This window comes from Paroedura picta, chromosome 2 (assembly GCF_049243985.1).
Source record: "Paroedura picta isolate Pp20150507F chromosome 2, Ppicta_v3.0, whole genome shotgun sequence".
NCBI lineage: Eukaryota > Metazoa > Chordata > Lepidosauria > Squamata > Gekkonidae > Paroedura > Paroedura picta.
Window position 1 is genome coordinate 108,165,347 of NC_135370.1, and position 19,014 is coordinate 108,184,360.

General features: G+C 42.4%; 1 protein-coding gene across 4 annotated transcripts; it reads right to left on the reverse strand.

Annotated features, from left to right (window-relative positions):
* Positions 1-246: 246 nt before the first annotated feature.
* LOC143830107 (P2Y purinoceptor 2-like) lies at positions 247-15,929 on the reverse strand. Of its 4 annotated transcripts, XM_077322017.1 has the most exons (4): positions 15,668-15,929; positions 14,842-15,160; positions 5,584-5,684; positions 247-3,213 (listed from the first exon to the last, which is right to left on the reverse strand). In XM_077322017.1, exons 1-3 carry the CDS (start codon positions 15,743-15,745, stop codon positions 5,659-5,661), a joined length of 423 nt encoding a protein of 140 aa, XP_077178132.1. In that variant the 5' UTR covers positions 15,746-15,929; the 3' UTR covers positions 247-3,213; positions 5,584-5,658. The 4 variants fall into 4 exon arrangements, 3 of the variants coding, with proteins under 3 accessions (XP_077178132.1, XP_077178131.1, XP_077178130.1); XR_013228351.1 differs by lacking the exon at positions 14,842-15,160 and having other exon boundaries at positions 248-3,213; positions 15,668-15,921; XM_077322016.1 differs by lacking the exons at positions 247-3,213; positions 5,584-5,684 and having other exon boundaries at positions 11,858-15,115.
* Between the last annotated feature and the right edge of the window lie 3,085 nt (positions 15,930-19,014).

Consider the following 19,014-nt stretch of genomic DNA (forward strand, 5'->3'; position numbering starts at 1 on the left):
AAACTTTGCTCGATATTGTGACACTCCCTTCAGATCCAAGTGTTTGTTATGCTTCCATGCACACATTTTCATGCCAAAGTTGTGCTCTGTTTGATGGTTGTAAAGTAGTTACATGAATTGTCTTTGGTTCACAGCTGGTCACATTATCTCCATGCATGTCATAAATCATACACAATTATCTTCATATCAGCTGTCAAGTATTATGCTGTTAGAGATCAGCAGGGTTGGCTACAGATTTTTGGACATGAATTTAATTAGGAGCAAGTATAAATGGTATGAAGCAACAAGTTTTTGATTTTGTAAGAACATTTCTTTAGGCTGGGTATTAAACAAAACCAAAACAAGACAGAAAGCAAAGAGTAAAAGCTGTTTCTGAGCATGACAGGAAACATCCCATTTGTTGAGTCAAAAAAGACAATATTCATAAAATATTATAATATCCAGAATGCCCAGGGATGATTGCTGCCTCCTCTTTGTGCAAATTCTCTTTGGCTTACTAAATTGAACTCTGTTTTCTAATACATGGAAACTAACTCATTTTGCTGAACCCAGTTTCAGAAATCTTGATGAATCTTTGACTGTCAGAATCAAGGTTTCCTGAAAGCTCCATGGAACCTTCATTCTTCTTCTAGGAAGCTGAACACTACTGCTACTTTTCTCCTAATAAAGAAGGCTTGGCAGCATAACTTATGATGGCCAGAAAGTGATGGCCTGACCCCCTCCCCCCATTTGAAATAGGAAGATCCAGTTGCAAATTAAATGTATTGAAAGTGCATTATTCAGTGTATGTGAAAGTAGCTGGAATCTTGAGAAGTTTCTATCTCTGCTAGGGATAGATCATGTCTCAGTGACAGAGTATGTGCTTTTCATGCAGAAGATTCCAAGTTCAGCTAGTAGCATCTCCAGTCAAGTTAGATGGACTGTGAATGCAATGCCTCAGATCTTGGAGAGCTACTGCTAGCTAGAGTAGACAAAACTGTTTTATGAGTCTGTAAGGCACTTAAACATCAGTTTCCATCTCCCTCCTGCCTCCTGAAACTCCTTGCAACTCAAGTATATGCATCTCCTAGGCTGCATGGAGCATGGAGCACTAACATTTCAGGCACCAGGGATGACTAGACAGTTACTCAAGAGTCCAGAACTCTCTATTTGCTGCTGATATGGTCACCAGTCCCAGACCAATTCCGCATGAGAAATTTGCCCCTGGACAGCCTCTCATTGCTTGCGGATTTTAGTGCTTCTTCCACATGATGTCAGCAGCAACCCGGAGTTCTCAAGTGGGTGGCACAAGATTTTGGTCAGTTTGCTCCACAATGAGGGAAATTAACCAATGTCCCTCTTTTTGTCATGGTGCAAATCAGGGTGCAAATAGGTGCAAGCCTGTCTGGAAGGAGACATGCGCATTGGTAGCATTTTGCCTACCCACCCTCGCACTTGACCTCTCCTCTCCATTTCCTGCTCAATTTTTTTTTTTACTTTAGGACCTCAAAGCAAACTTCAAATAAAATGTGCACAGTGTGCACAGTAATATTGTTATCAGGCAGCTGAAACACATTCATGTTTGTGTTTTCTGGTGGGGGGGTATGAATGAGGAAAGGGGTGCAATGTGATGCAGCAGCCCTCTCCCTATTAGCTTGGTGTCTGTTTTAAATCTTTATTATGAACACACAATCATTGGGGTCCACTTTCCATGGCCAGTGTATCACAAATTTACCCAAACATGAAGAGAGACCATAATACAAAGTATCCCAAAAAGAGATCTAAGGAAATGTTTTATTGTTGTGGTGTGATCCTGAAGCAATTGGGAAGTGCAAGTTTTAAAAAATAAATGTTTTACTGTTGTGTTTCCCCATAGGAATGTATATTTTTTAAAATATCGGGAATCATGGGTGGAGGGGAGGAAGTTTGAGTCCCCAAAACAACCACTGTGAAGGGATTGGTGGCTTGCATTGATTGACAACCCAAGGAGCAGGGGGAGAATTGTGGGTTGTCCATGTTTCCTGCTTCGCCACCATCTTTTCGGGAGGTAAAAAGCCACGACAAGACAGCGGGATAACGCAGGAGGGGTCTCCCAACAGGAAGCATGCAAACATGCCATTTCCTACCATGCATTTGCAAGCAGGAGGTGGCATGTGTTTTATGCCTTCATGAGGAAATGTTCCTATGCTTGAATAAATGAAAGGGAAGAGGTAGTAAGTTATGGTCTGAGGAGGAGGAGAACTGAGGAGGGGAGTGGCACTAAGGTTGGAACATCCCACTTATTTTAGCACCATTACTAGTCTGGGTTTTGGGGATGAGATTGCTTTGATGATGATGTTAGCCATTCAGTTGTGTCTGACTCTTGACAGTCCTATGGCTCAGCTGATTTCATGACTTCTGATCGTGCACAACTTCTTTTAGTTGTATAATGTTCTGGACAGTGTCCATTTTGATCATATCTAACCACTGTGTTCTTTGTCGGCCTGGTTTCCTTTTACCACTGACCAGTCCTAGCATAATTGCTCTCTCCGTTGAGTAGGATCACATGATGTGGCTAAAGTAAGTGAGCCAAAGTTTCATATTTTGCCTTCCAGTGATGTATCATGCTTTAGGCACTGTGGTATTTCCTTCTTTGTGACTTTTGCTGTCCATGGAATTGGCAGAAGCTTCACATACTCATACTACCTTATGAAGGATTCTGAAGCTTACTACAAGATATTTTAATTTGTATTACTAAAAAGGTGTTTCTTGTGTCCCAGATGTTGGAAGAAAGGGGTTTCTAAATGAATAAGTGCATGGATGGTATTCCAGTGCAGCAACTTTAGAATTTTTCTCAGTGGATGAATACATTTATTTTCCCCCTTCTTTGCTCAGTCATTCTTTCCCCTTCTCATAAACTACAATCCTGTGATCAAAACATTGTTTTCTTTGAGATTAATTTTCAATTCAACCCCAAGGAGGATATCATGTTTTCTGGGTGATGAGAAGATACCTGCTGGTCAGTTAACCAATGCTTACACAGACTGTGGGCAATCCTTTCCTTGAAGAGAATATTGTTGAAAAAGTTCCTGACTGCATACAGAGTTACCAGCAGGTGTAGCTGTATACCAATGTGGGAATGTTCACATGAAGCCACTGTATACACACTAGGGAGTTTACTGTCAGTGCGGATCTTTGAAATGTTAAACAAACAACTCCATCCAAAATCTTCCAGTTTGTGTCAAAATGGTCAAGCTGAAACAAATTTTAAAAATAAAATATTTATGTAGTGTGCACATAAAAAAAATCAGACACACAGACTGCACAACTTATAAACATTCCTGGTAGATGATTATGTCTTACGAACCACATAAAACGAACCACAAAAAACAACCTTCCTCAGTAGTTACTAATATATTAAATATATATGACACAGATTCAAAGAGTATTGCATATTTCTCACAACCAGGTGTTGTTCCCCTCCCATGCTGTGTGGTTAGGCAAAGAATTAAGGCCTCTTGGTGCATGTAACACACACAACATTGATCTGGTTGGAATTTCCAAATGTGTGCAACATCAATCAGGAGATAGAGTCAAATAGCCATCTTCCTGTGATAAATTCAGGAACAAGATCTTTCGATTAGCCTTATATGGAAAAGCAAATGGCTAAACTGGTTGAAAACTTCAGGGCGTGAGCAGCAATCAGCATATCTACTAGTGTTCCAGTGAACATTCAAGAATTGGGTTAACATTGACACTGATATCAGAATAATGATCATTCCAGACTATTTTGTGAATTTAAAGATATCAACGTATGAGCCTCTTGTGGCGCAGAGTGGTAAGGCAGCAGACATGCTGTTTGAAGCTCTGTCCATGAGGCTGGGAGTTCAATCCCAGCAGCTGGCTCAAGGTTGACTCAGCCTTCCATCCTTCCGAGGTCGGTAAAATGAGTACCCAGCTTGCTGGGGGGTAAATGTCTGGGTCATGACTGGGGAAGGCACTGGCAAACCACCCCATATTGAGTCTGCCATGAAAAACGCTAGAGGGCATCACCCCAAGGATCAGACATGACCTGGTGCTTGCACAGGGGATACCTTTACCTTTAAACAGGTTGGGAGCAGGGAGAGAGAGGGAGCTACACAATTGACTATGGCTGGAATTTCACTGCAAATATCCAAATATATTTGAATGCTCCAGTTAATCACCTAATCAAAGTCAAAGATGAGTTAGAATGTGACTATTTGCTACAGAGCCCTGAGGTTGTACCAATGTCCACCATCAATTTCCCAGCTAGGAACCTAATTCCCAAGAATATGGAGCCCATTTCAAATCAGAGGCCCAATTCAGATCCTTGAAATAGGGGCTCAATTCAGACTGTGGCATGCAGGGAAAAAATGCTTAAAAATCCCACCATGCCATTTTCATGGAAGTGTCCTGGGGGTGCATTTTGCCACACTGAGGTCTCTATGTGTGATTTCAGTGCAAGATAAGAAGGGTAGAAGGAAAGGTTTAAACATCTGGAATCTGAGTTTCCAGTGGAAAAGTTCTGATGCATGTCAAAATGAAGAAGAAGAGCTGGTGTATATACCCTGCTTTTCACTGCCCGAAGGAGTCTCAAAGTGACTTACTTGCTCTCCCCACCCTGTGTGGTAGGGGGGCTAAGAGAGCCCTAACAGGACTGCTCAGTCAGAACATCACTATCAGGGCTGTGATGAGCCCAGGGTCACCCAGCTGGCTGCATGTGGAGGGGTGGGAATCAAACCTGGCTTGCCAGATTAGAAGCTGCCACTCTTAACTACTACAACATCCTGGCTCTTGAAAGTCCTTGAGTCAGACACAGGCACAACCCAAAGACACAGTAACATGCAGTTATGACTAAAGTCCTAGGGTATTAGTAAAAAATGTTCATGATTTAGTTAGCATTATAACTGAAAATGGGGGGGGGGAGGCAAAAGTAGTTTTACTTGGCACAAGATTGCCTTGAGTTTGTAACTGAGGAAATGTCTTTTAGAAATAGTTACCTTTTAATGTACATGTCACAAGTATTTCAATCAAATGAGGTTGAAAAGTGGCTTGGCACAAGATTATGCAGAAAAATCAGATAGCCATTATAGGCCTATTAATTATGACCCAAGAGTCAAGCTATGCCATTATTGATGTAATGAATGACCACTCCATTGCAATTTAGTAGTAAGAAAGACAGATTTTGTGAAGATCTAACGCAAACTCAAACTCCATATCACAAACTTCAAAGACAGGACATCTTGTTAATTGTCAAGTAGTCTGGTAATTACAGAGAAGGATGACCATGGAAATTGCTTTCATAGTTGATGGTCCACTATAAGGAAATTTTGCCCACTCTGGTGAACACTGCTCAGAAAATGTTTGAGGACCCATCCTAGGCATCTGCATCACCTCCAAGTTGTACACTCAACCACAAAGTTCTGAATATAAAACCACATGATTCCAGGAACAGTTGTTCATGGGACTGGACCCTTTTGGAGGGAACAGTTATATACTAGCTTTCTCTTTCCGACTGTTCCAAAACAAACTACTTCCTTCACACAGCACCTCTAAAATTAAGAGCAGGAAAGGCTCCAACAAATCTTGGAATGTTTGACTTACCTGACAAACTAAGTAGATATTGTACATAAAAATCATTTAACACAAGTACACCGTGGAAGATCCTGTGCTGACTTATTAAATCGTATCACATGTGCTGCAACCTAGAACAATGAAAAATATACTTAGGTCCATCAATTGGAATGTGCTTAAGCATGTCTAATTTCAAGAAGAACGATTGCCCATGATATAGTAGCTAATTCCCCTAATTTCAGTAATTTCAATGAACTCATGTAGAAATTTCAAGCAAACATTTTAGGGCTGGAACACTGGAGTAAACTGTAAAAAAAATACTTGCCAAGAAATAATATGGTTGCTGAATGCTTAGATGCACCACAAAAAGAGGACGGTTCGAAATGAATATGATAACAGAAGTAAGAACCTACCCTAGGCTATAATTAACAATTAAACAATTTAACAATGAATAAAAATAGAAATATCTTATCTTATCTTTCTTTTAATAAAACAACCAAAACGGCCTCTAGATTTGTATTGTTTTCAAAGTGGCATTTTCTTCAGTGGTTGTTTCCTAAATATAAAAGCATACAATTAGTACATGCTTGTCAACAATTATTTCCTAAGTACAGAAGAGAACATCTTAACAAAGTAGTTATTCCAATTTCAAACATGCTTAGATGCAGCAAAAAACCCTTCTAGGCAGGTAACATATTGTGCAACCTTAAGAAAATGAGTATCATAACATTACTTTTATATAACATATTTGGTTGTTGTTGTTGTTAGGTGCGAAGTCGTGTCCGACCCATCGCGACCCCATGGACAATGATCCTCCAGGCCTTCCTGTCCTCTACCATTCCCCGGAGTCCATTTAAGTTTGCACCTACTGCTTCAGTGACTCCATCCAGCCACCTCATTCTCTGTCGTCCCCTTCTTCTTTTGCCCTCGATCGCTCCCAGCATTAGGCTCTTCTCCAGGGAGTCCTTCCTTCTCATGAGGTGGCCAAAGTATTTGAGTTTCATCTTCAGGATCTGGCCTTCTAAAGAGCAGTCAGGGCTGATCTCCTCTAGGACTGACCGGTTTGTTCGCCTTGCAGTCCAAGGGACTCGCAAGAGTCTTCTCCAGCACCAGAGTTCAAAAGCCTCAATTCTTTGACGCTCGGCCTTCCTTATGGTCCAACTTTCGCAGCCATACATTGCAACTGGGAAGACCATAGCCTTGACTAAACGCACTTTTGTTGGCAGGGTGATGTCTCTGCTTTTTAGGATGCTGTCTAGATTTGCCATAGCTTTCCTCCCCAGGAGCAAGCGTCTTTTAATTTCTTTGCTGCAGTCCCCATCTGCAGTGATCTTGGAGCCCAGGAAAATAAAATCTGTCACTATCTCCATTTCTTCCCCTTCTATTTGCCAGGAATTGAGAGGGCCGGATGCCATGATCTTTGTTTTCTTGATGTTGAGTTTCAAGCCAACTTTGGCACTCTCCTCCTTCACTCGCATCAACAGGCTCTTTAGTTCCTCTTCACTTTCTGCCATTAGAGTGGTATCATCTGCATATCTGAGGTTGTTGATATTTCTCCCTGCAATCTTGATCCCAATTTGTGACTCCTCTAATCCCGCATTTCTCATGATGTGCTCTGCATACAAGTTAAATAGGCAAGGCGACAGTATACAGCCTTGCCGAACTCCTTTCTCAATTTTGAACCAGTCAGTGATTCCATGTTCAGTTCTCACTGTTGCTTCTTGACCTGCATATAAATTTCTCAAGAGACAAATAAGATGCTCTGGTATTCCCATCTCTTTAAGAACTTGCCACAATTTGTTGTGCTCCACACAATCAAAGGCTTTAGCATAGTCAATGAAGCAGAAGTAGACGTTCTTCTGGTACTCCCTAGCTTTCTCCATGATCCAGCGTATGTTGGCAATTTGATCTCTAGTTCCTCTGCCTCTTCGAAATCCTGCCTGTACTTCTGGAAGTTCTCGGTCCACATATTGCTGGAGCCTAGCTTGTAGGATTTTGAGCATAACTTTGCTAGCATGAGAAATTAGTGCGATGGTGCGGTAGTTTGAACATTCTTTGGCATTGCCCTTCTTTGGGATTGGAATGTAAACTGACCTTTTCCAATCCTGTGGCCATTGTTGAGTTTTCCAAATTTGCTGGCATATTGAGTGTAGCACTTTTACTGCATTGTCCTTTAAGATTTTGAATAGTTCAACTGGAATGCTGTCACTACCACTAGCTTTATTGTTGCTCAGACTTCCTAAGGCCCATTTGACTTCACATTCCAGGATGTCTGGCTCCAGGTCAGTAACTACCCCATTGTGGTCATCAGGGATGTTAAGCTCGCTCTTGTATAGTTCTTCTGTATAATTTTGCCACCTTTGTTTGATCTCTTCTGCTTCTGTGAGGTCCCTACCATTTTGGTCCCTTATCATACCCATCTTTGCATGAAACGTTCTCTTCATATCTCCAATTTTCTTGAAAAGATCTCTGGTCCTCACCATTCTATTGTTTTCTTCTATTTGTTTGCACTGTTCATTTAAGAAGGCATTCTTATCTCTTCTAGCTTTTCTCTGGAATTCTGCATTCAATTGGGTGTATCTTTCTCTTTCTCCCTTGCCTTTCACTTCCCTTCTCTCCTTAGCTATTTGTAAAGCTTCCTCAGACAGCCATTTTGATTTCTTGCATTTCGTTTTCTTTGGGATGGTTTTAGTTGCTACCTCTTGTACAATGTTGTGAACCTCCGTCCATAGTTCTTCAGGCACTCTGTCTATCAGATCTAATTCCTTAAATCTATTTGTCACCTCCACTGTGTATTCGTCAGGGATATGATTTAGTTCATACCTGAGTGGCCTAGTGCTTTTCCCTACTTTCTTCAATTTAAGCCTAAATTTTGCAACAAGAAGCTCATGATCTGAACCACAATCAGCTCCTGGTCTTGTTTTTATTGACTGGATAGAACTTTTCCATCTTTGGCTGCAGAGCACATAGTCAATCTGATTTCTGTGTTGACCGTCTGGTGATGTCCATGTGTAGAGTCGTCTCTTGGGTTGCTGGAAAAGAGTGTTTGCTATGACCATTGTATTGTCTTGACAAAATTCTACCAGCCTGTGCCCTGCTTCATTTTGTACTCCAAGGCCAAACTTGCCTGTTATCCCGGTTATCTTTTGGCTTCCTACTTTAGCATTCCAATCCCCCATGATGATAAGCACATCATTTTTGGGCGTTGCTTCTAGAAGGTGTTGTAGGGCTTCATAGAACTGATCAACTTCATCCTCTTCAGCAGCAGTGGTTGGGGCGTAGACCTGGATCACTGTGATGTTGAATGGTTTGCCTTGGATTCGAACTGAGATCATTCTGTCATTTTGGGGATTGTATCCCAAGACTGCTTTTCCTACTCTCTTATTGATTATGAATGCTACTCCATTTCTTCTGCGAGATTCTTGTCCACAGTAGTATACCTGATGGTCATCTGAATTAAATTCACCCATTCCTGTCCATTTTAGTTCACTGATTCCTAAAATGTCGATGTTCAGTCTTCTCATTTCTTGTTTAACCACGTCCAGCTTGCCTTGATTCATGGATCTGACGTTCCAGGTTCCTATGGAATAAAAATCTTTACAGCATCGGACTGTCTTTTCGCCACCAGTTACTTCCACAACTGAGCGTCCTTTCGGCTTTGGCCCAGCCGCTTCATTCATTCTGGCGCTACTCGTACTAGCCGTCTGCTCATCCCCAGTAGCATATTGGACACCTTCCGACCTGAGGGGCTCATCTTCCAGCGTCATATCGTTATGCCTATTGGAACTGTCCATAGAGTTTTCATGGCAAAGATACTGGAGTGGTTTGCCATTGCCTTCTCCAGTGGATCACCTTTTGTCAGAGCTCTCAGCTATGACCTGTCCGTCTTGGGTGGCCCTGCACGGCATAGCTCATAGCTTCACTGAACTACGCAAGCCCCCTTGCCACAACAAGGCAGCGATCCTTGAAGGGGGACATATTTGGTACATAGTAAATTACAGTTTTTCTTCCACGGTTATGCTGCACTTTTTGGTGAAACAAGCAAACAAGGGATCATTTCATCAAATAGGTAACAAGAGGCAAGTCCAGCTGGATTAGATCTTCAGCATGCAGTCCTCTGCAGTTAGAACAATGCCATAGATGTATTGAGTGGGATGTGTGAGAAATACATGGTTGGAACAATCAGTGTATTGTGAGGAGCAAGCTGCTTGTGGGACCATTCATGTATTAATGCAGAGTAGTGCTCTGGTTATAGAGTGTTGGAGTGGGAATCCTGATTTCAAATCTCTGCTCGGCTGCAGACCTTTCTTGCTTTGGGGTGATCAGTCTATGCTCCAGGGGAGTAGTAAGCATGTAATGGAAGAGGACAAAGCCATGCAGGCTGCCCTTAACTTCATGAGAATAAAGCTAAGATAAAAGGGCAGGTGCCTGTCCCTGGTCAGTCACTCTTTACCTTCTCCCTCACTCTCTCCCACTGGGAGTCCTGAATGTTCTAAAGTCTTCTGGCAGGCAGGGTCCATTCTTGGAGGGCTTAGAATGTTCAGCAAGTTGTCAGAATACATGGTCACAGTTATATAGGTTACTAGAGGCCAAGCCCCTTGCATTCAGGAATATAACAGGCTCTAGAATGGAGGGGTGGGGTGGAAAAACTTTGCAGATGGCCTCCCCCTCCCCCCAGGACCTGGATAGGCTGCAGGCAGCTGCTGGGTGGTGTGTCCCAGTCGAGGCCACAGCTGAGTGGCTCTGTTGACTAGGGATGAGGCACCTTCCTGGGGAGGCCCAAGGCCCAGGGGCTGGAGGCCCCTGGGCAGGGAACTCACCAGCATGGGCAGCTCTCAAGCGTCAGGGATCTGCAACCTCTGAGCCTATGAGGGACTGGAAGGAAGAGAAGTGGTTAGGGGTGGAGGATGGAAGGCAATTGGCTGGCAAGCCGGTTGGAGAAGGAGGCACTTGAGGGTGGGACAGCTGCCATGAGTGGGTGTTAAGCGCTGAGTGGCACTTAAGCCATGAGATATGCTCCTCCTCCAAATCCTTACCAGAAATATTAAGTGGAACAGACTAGTAGTAAAGCCTGTTGCATGCTGTAATGCAACAGGCACTAGCTCATGGCTTGGTGTAGCTTTACTGCCTCCCTTGGAACCTAGCAACCCTAAGAAGAGGTCACTCTGTGCACAGCAGTCCTGCCCCCTTTTATGCCAAATTAAACTATTTATGTTTATTCCCTGCCTTTCTGCTGAACAGGGAATCAAAGTTTCTTATATCATTCTCTTTTCCTCCAATAAACCTTTATAACAACCCTGTGAGGTAGGCTGGGCTGAGACCGTATGACTGGCCTGATGTCATGCAGCAAACGTGCATGGCAGAGGGGGGATTCAAACCTAGGTCTCCCAGATCCTTGTCCAACACTCTAACCACTTCACCATACCACTGCTTGTAAAGAAAGGACTGCAAGGCAAGAAGAAGAAGAGTAGTTTTTTATATCCTGCCTGAAGGAGTCTCAAAGTAGCTTACAATTGCCTTCCCTTCCTCTCTCTACAGCAAAACCCTGTGAGGTGGATGGGGCTGAGAGAACTCCAAGAACTGTGACTTGTTCAAAGTCACCCAGCTTGGCTGCATGTGGGAAAATGGGGAATCAAACCTGGTTCTTCAAATTAGAGCCCACCCCTCTTAACCACTACAACATTCTGCAAGCATTGTTTGCACTTGAGGAAAAAAAATACACACACACACATACACACAAGAATATCAATAACCCAGCTTTGATGACAGTTTCACAATTTATATTTTTGACATTGTCTAGAGACAATATCCAGATGGTGAAAATCTATCAGACTCTGCAAAGCGAGATTGAGATCCTTCCAGATGGACTCGCCTGGCACAGTTCCATGGATCTTCCCACTGAGTACAATGAGGTGGCATAAAATGGAAGGCACCACTCATAATGAAGCATTATCCCATATCCCACAGCAGGTGTGCAGTCTTCTTTAGACACTGCAGCTCACCTTAAAACACCTAGGTTTTTGTTGATGGGCCTAAACTTTTAGGGAGGATTAGTGGGTAAATGAGGCCTTAAATGAAACATCCTTCATACACCAAATCAAGAATCTCCCACTCCGATAGACCTCCCCATACATTTCAATGGAGAGGACTTACACGGCCCTTTTCATATCTGGTGTTCCCACCTATGAAGATATCTTTGCAGAAAGTCTTGTGGATATACATGAACAACTGAGTCAGGTGATAAGCAATGTGCGGAGGGATGAGTCTTATATATGCACAGACACGAATGAATACAAAAGGCAAGTTTAAAAAAACAGTTTATTTTTAATCAATGTCTGATTGTTCTGCTTACAATTCATAAAACTGGCTTGTGTTGTGTGGGGAAGGGGGACTAGAACTCTCCACAGGCCATGTGAGAATGCATGAAACTCTTCTGACTAGAAAGCACTGTTTTATATTGTATGATTATATGAAAAGTAATCTTTAATGCTGGGTTTAATTCACATATTTTAATGTTTTAGGTTCTTATTACATTTTATTTTTTAATCTGCTTAGGTGAGTTCCTTGGAGAAGCAGTGTAAAAATGTTCTCAAATACATAAAATCATGTCTGTACACCCAGATGACATGCCAGCCCACTGCTGCTATCAGGCCTGGGAGGCCTGCCTGCCTCCTCCACTCACCCCATTGCTGTTACCAACCTCTGCTGCCTTGCTCCTCCCCACCCTACCAGCCTCCATGTGGTGCTAGAAGTGCTGCCATCCTTGCACCACAGCCCCATGGCCCATGGCCTTCCTGACTTCTGTGGCAGCCAGTGGAAAGCCAGGCAAGCACTCCATCCCAGCCCCACCATGCTCCCAGCCTTCCTTACCTCTGGCATGGGCAGCGGGAGGTTTGTCCTGACCCTGCCACCCATGCTGCTGTCCTGACCTTGGGAAGGCATGTAGAAGTCGGCAGTGTGCTCCACCCCAGTCCCACAGTGCTTGCTGCCCTCCAAGCCTCTGGTGTAGGTTGAGGGATGCTGAGTGTACACACTGCCCTGGCTCTGCCACCTGCCTTGCTGTCCTGGACTTGGGTAGGGGCAGGAAGCTTGCTGTGCGCTCTCGCCCCACTGCACTACCCCATGGCCCTATTGCATTTTCAAATGGGGAACTCTGTGTGGCAATGTATGCAGAATTTTGCCATCAATTTAAAAAATCTAAGTTTTGTGAAATGAAACCTCTTCTATTTAACATTAGTATTCACAGGTTTCTGGGCATGGATAGGGGCAGGACATAGAATAGTTTGCAGGGCCCCTTCTTTCTTGTTAGAGGCCAAACTCTGCAATCACCTCTTGATATCCAATGAACCCTAATGCTGCTAATCTGTTTAGCAGTCTCAGCCAGATAAGGTCCCAGGTTCTAGCCTTCCAGGCTCTTTTCAGGTAGGTTTGGAATACTGCAGGAGTTCCAGTCAGATGCACATTCAACCTGACCTACAGATTATGTTAATATCCTGCCCTTCCCTCCAGGGTTCTATCCCTTTCTGTGTTACCTTCATAACAGCTTAAGCTGAGAGGGATATGTTGTCTCAAGCACTGATTACAGCTGGGTGGCAATCTGAACTCAGGTTTCCTAGTGTCCAGTTCAGCATAGACAGGGACCTTCTCCTACCTCCCATGACACTTTTTGGAGGTACTTGAAAAGCCTATCTTCTTACTGAAGGAACACAGACAGTGAATGCTGTTTCCCCGTCCCCACCCTGGGAAACATTTGTGGCGTTAATAATCACCATTACTGGAACAATCTCTGAAATATTGTGAGACTTAAAAACACATATCTTAACAAATCTTTTTAAACTTCATTCCAGACATTAACATAATTTTTCTGAAATAATATACAATTCATTTTTGTTAACATTATCCACAAATATTTCTACTTTTAAAATCTCCAAACCAGTTCTTTCCTTCAGCTGTTTGGTCTTGCAAGTTCATATTTTTGTTAAATTGTCCACAAAGGCTCTTAATTTATTAATCTCTTCTTAAAACCTCATCCTCTCATCATGTCTTATATCTCTATTTGAAATTTCAAGAGCTGGAATTATAAGATTGTAGATCATTCCTTTTTGTGTTTCATGTGATTTGGTTAACTCATCATTTACAATTATTTTCATTGGCTGTGAAGTATATATTGAATTTATCCATTTTAAAAAAATCTCCATTATTTCTAGGGTCTTAAACAAAATTCAAATTATCGGAAGATTTCTCAGCATCCAAAAATATCAATGCTGTCTGCTGTTCATTGTGTTTCTAGTCCAGGTTAAAATATCAAGAACCATTCTATCTTTGTCTTTGAATGGTTTTTTCAGGTAAGAAACTACATTAATCTTCATGAATAAACTTGTTTCTGAAAAAAGGGGACCTTTCTGCTACAACACCTGTAAACACCTTATAGTCATTTTTCAATAACAATATCAGTCTATAATTACTTTTCAAAATCATGTCTTGTCCCTTGTTCAGTATCAGGGACATTACTTCCCATTTTAGTTTTATTTCGGGGGTCTGCACCCATACAAGCAGTTGTTAAGAAGTGTTCAGAGAGGATTTATACAGGATACACACATGCCAACTGGCGGCGATTCCAGCAGCGTTTGAGGTTACAAAGTGGAGATGCTAATTTACGCACTTCCTCTTGAAAATCTCCTCCAGCCAAGAAACAGAAAAGAGGATTAAGACAGGTGTTGAGGCTGCAGATGGCCATCTCCACAAGGAACAAGGTGTCAGCGTGCAGAATGGACTGGGTGGCATCCGGCCGTACAGCTCTCAAGAAAATACACGTATTCCTTGAGAAGTGGTAAGGGAAGTACAGCAGAGCAAAAGAGACTAAGACTGAATACATGAGCTTGGTGAGTTTGTCTCTTTTCTTAAAGCGGGGAGAACCTATTTCTTGCAGCTTCCTAACACTGCTGCAATAACAATAACAAATAGCAGCAAAAGGCAGAAAGCACCCAGCCACTGAGCAGCACACAGAGAGAGGAAGGGTGATGTTGGTGGAGCGAGAAAATACATAGAGGGAACAGATGGTTTTGTTGTTTGAGCATGTCTGTGTTCCTACAACATAAGTGACAGGCAAGCTAACCAATGCTGTCACAGTCCAAATGCAGCAACAAATCCACAGGGAATGTTGTTTGTTTAATATCCACAGGGATTTAAGTGGGTGCACGATGGCTAAGTATCGGTCCATGCTCAGGCATGTGACAAAGTAAATGCTACAGTAATAGGACAGGTGATAGACTGTGCGTGTCATCTTACATAAGGCTTCTCCAAAGATCCAGTGTAGCTGGTTGAAGTGGTAGTAGATCAGGAAAGGAAGGGTTAAGAGCCAGGAGATATCAGCAAGTACCAAGTTGCAAAGGAACACAGTGCTTCTGTTCCAGCGCTTCATACGGAAAAAGAGGATCCAAATAATGGAGAGGTTCATCAACAGACCCACAACAAGGATGAAAAGAAAGGATCCTGGGATTAGAGTCCTTTGGATGGTGTCCAGAAGAGTGTTGTTACTTCCACAAAAGTCTGGTTCTGCTCTCTGTTCAAGAGAAAGATGGTGGAAAGTGACGCTAAAGAGATTTCCCTAAAAAAGTAAGAAATAAGGGCTACTCCACACTTGTTTGGGAGATGCCCTCATGTACAGCTGGCTCACAGATGAACGCTTGCCACCTTCTTTACAACATAATGGGGTAGCTTGAAAGAGCCATCAAAGATTGCTCACTACAGAGTAAATGTTCATATCAGCCAACAAATCAAATTGTCTCAATGTCTGAGTCAAATGTAGAGAATGCAAGTGATAGAGGCACATACACAACCCTAAGTGGGGTAAGGTGAACAGGGCTCTGAAATAAATAATATCAACCTCTATCATCGCAAATAGCACTAAAATGACACTATGTTCATTTCCCCCCTCACTAGTTGCGTTTCTTGTTCCAAACATTGTGACAATATTGTTCATACATTTAACTTTAGTTTCCCAAAAGATTTCTGATATTCTAATGACTGTAAACAAATTTTGGGGATTGAAACACTTGCTGGCTTAAGTCTAACTGGCAAACACAAGCTTCTAATAGTTGTCAGTAGTACTTACCTGACCCGATGATTCTCCCATGTTCCTCACATGCAGTATACTGATTTCATAATGCTGTTTGTACCAATCATTATCCATTTACCAGCGTGACCAGCCAACTTCCTGATATGACAGATGTGTGAATAATGTTGCAGCTGTCAGGGCATTATGCCTAGCAAGGAGGCTGCTAGAGAAAGGCAGGGTGAGAATTGGATTTTACTGTTTGGGGTGTGTTTGGAGCTAACCAATCATTCCATATTCTGGTTACTCCTGTGTACTCCTACCCCCATGTCTAATAAAAAATCAAGGAAAAGAAAAGGGTGTGGGGATGGTAAAATAAAACATTTTCTAACACGAGATCATTTATTTTATTGAAAATACTAATGTCCTGTGTTCTCCCTGAAAAAAAGGTAATGTTCAAGTTTTCTTTTTAAGTACCTTCTCAGAAAGCTAAAAATGTTATATAATCTGCACTAAAAATGCAAGCTCACCCCCCCCCTTTTTTTTTTTTTTTGCTGCAGAACAACATAAAACTTTATTTCAAACAATTTTTGGATGGTTAGCTTTCGGGTCATAATCTACATGAGTAGTTCCCAATCTTTTTGAATTTAAGGATCCCTTTTTAACATCACAATATTTCATGCACCCTACCCTAAAGGTAGCAGTTATACTAATAGTATCCATCATTTGAGAAAATGCCAAATGGTAAAAAGATCAACATGACAATGTTTAGGTGTGTAAACCTCAAGTTGGGGACCACTGATCTACACGGCTTCTTGTTATGTAGTAATCGCTTTGTTTTCAGTCTAACTAGGATCACATTGATAGTTGAATATTTTAGTAAAGAGATATCACAAGCACAGTTTAGGCAGAAAGGGGAAAGGATTCCAGCTTGGATTAAGTTTTTCTATTTATTTTAACTTTAATATATGCAGTAATGATAGGGATTTTTATTTAGTTTTTATTAAGTGCATATCCTTGTTCCCTAGCAATGGAATCCTGATATCATACATTTCGTAGAGATTAGGTTTCTTTGGTGTTGGTTTCCTTCTCTCCAGGCCTTCCCTTCCCACCTTGTAAAATTCCTCATTCTAGTGAGGAATTGATCAATATTTTTTTAAAAAACCAGCCCACCAATGATTTATTTTCCAAATGTGGAACTTATACAAGTAAAGCACCAAGGCAACATTATGGCCAACTGTTTTGTTTGGGAGGAGTGGTAGCCTTTAATTAAGATGTGGCGACAGCAAACAAGGCTGTCCAGCGTGGATAATAATCTGCGGTTTTACCCCTGAATGGACACCAACAAAAACATGACACCAAGAAGAAATATTGTTCTTCAATATGCAGTGACAGAAAGTACACATAGTTCCAGATTGGGTTTTTGTTCGGTTGAAAGGTAAATTAATTATGGTGAACTCTTACTTAAAGTATTATTTATTTACTGTATGATATGTGTATAGTACAGCCAAGCTGCCAGGCAAGAGGCGGCTTGCCATTGCCTGCCCCCGCATCATGGCCCTGGCATTATTTGGAGGTCACCCTTCCAAGTGCTCTCCAGGGCCTACCCTGCTTAGCTTCTGAGATCTGACAGGATCTGGCTTGCCTGGGCTATCCGGGTTATTGAAAGGGGTGAACAAATAAAGATTTCCCACGTCCTTTTTACATTTTCATGAAAACGGGTCAGGTCCTAAGTGAGGACTGTAGATCATAGAATCATAGAATCATAGAGTTGGAAGGGGCCATACAGGCCATCTAGTCCAACCCCCTGCTCAACGCAGGATCAGCCCAAAACATCCAAGAAAAGTGTGTATCCAACCTTTGCTTGAAGACTGCCAGTGAGGGGGAGCTCACCACCTCCTTAGGCAGCCTATTCCACTGCTGAACTACTCTGAATGTGAATTTCCCCCCCCCCCTGATATCTAGCCTATATCGTTGTACTTGTAGTTTAAACCCATTACTGCATGTCCTCTCCTCTGCAGCCAACAGAAACAGCATCCTGCCCTCCTCCAAGTGACAACCTTTCAAATACTTAAAGAGGGCTATCATGTCCCCTCTCAACCTCCTTTTCTCCAGGCTGAATATTCCCAAGTCCCTCAACCTATCTTCATAGGGCTTGGTCCCTTGGCCCCAGATCATCCTCGTCGCTCTCCTCTATACCCTTTCAATTTTATCTACATCCTTCTTGAAGTGAGGCCTCCAGAACTGCAAACAGTACTCCAGGTGTGGTCTGACCAATGCCGTATACAATGGGACTATGACATCTTGTGATTTTGATGTGATGCCCTTGTTGATACAGCCCAAAATGGAATTTGCTTTTTTTACCGCTGCATCACACTGCCTGCTCATGTCTAGTTTACAATCCACAAGTACCCCAAGTACTTGGGGTACTTCACACACAGTGTTACCTAGAAGCGTATCCCCCATCCAGTAGGCATGCTTTTCATTTTTCTGACCCAGATGAAGAACTTTACACTTATCTTTATTAAATTGCATCTTATTCTCATTTGCCCATTTTTCCATTGTGTTCAGATCTCGTTGAACTCTGTCTCTATCTTCCGGAGTATTTGCCAGTCCTCCCAATTTGGTGCCATCTGCAAACTCGATTAGTAGTCCCTCATGAAATATATGGATGGATTACAGAAAATTGCTAGGAATGTACTTTTTTAATGGGCTGGCTGGGGTAGCTCCCAGTGCACAATGACACAAAAACAGTTGTCCCACTATGATATACAGTGGGATAGGGAAACCATGTGATGATACCAGAAATATGGCTAAGAGAGAGAGTGCCTGTCTGGTGTAGTGGTTAGAGCAGGGGTAGTCAACCTGTGGTCCTCCAAATGTTCATGAACTACAATTCCCATGAGCCCATGACAGCAAATGCTGGCAATGGGAATTGTAGTCTGTGGACATCTGGAGGACCACAGGTTGACTACCCCTGGGTTAGAGCATTGGACTAGCAGTTGAAAGACTCAGGTTTGAATCCCAACTCTGCCCCATGGAAGCTTGTTGGGTAACCTTGAACCAGTCACACATTCCCGGTCTAAGCTACCACACAGGATTGTTGTGAGGATAAACTGGAGGAGAGAAGAACAATGTCAGCTGTTTCGGGTCACCAAAGCAGAGAAAGGAAGAGTATCAATCAAGGAAAATTTTAAAAACATGAGGTGAGACTTTTCCTTGGCGGAATCATAGAAGAAGCGATGTATAACTCAGTTAGATGTCAGTTCCCTGCACAGTGCTTATACTCTACCTTTCCCTGGTCATCCTGATGAACAACAGCTGCAATGGAAAGGAAAGGAGCTGGTCTTATGGGATATGCATGCTTCCTTTCTTTATCGACATCTATCAGCTTGACAGGTAGAAAC

What these genes read in the sequence shown, in the direction of transcription:
- LOC143830107 (XM_077322015.1), bottom strand. Translation starts at nt 15,745, where the DNA reads ATGGATAATGATTGGTACAAACAGCATTATGAAATCAGTATACTGCAT. An exon ending in TGGGAGAATCATCGGGTCAG is followed by an intron (nt 15,161 to 15,667) that starts GTAAGTACTACT and finishes TTACTTTTTTAG; the next exon opens with GGAAATCTCTTTAGCGTCAC.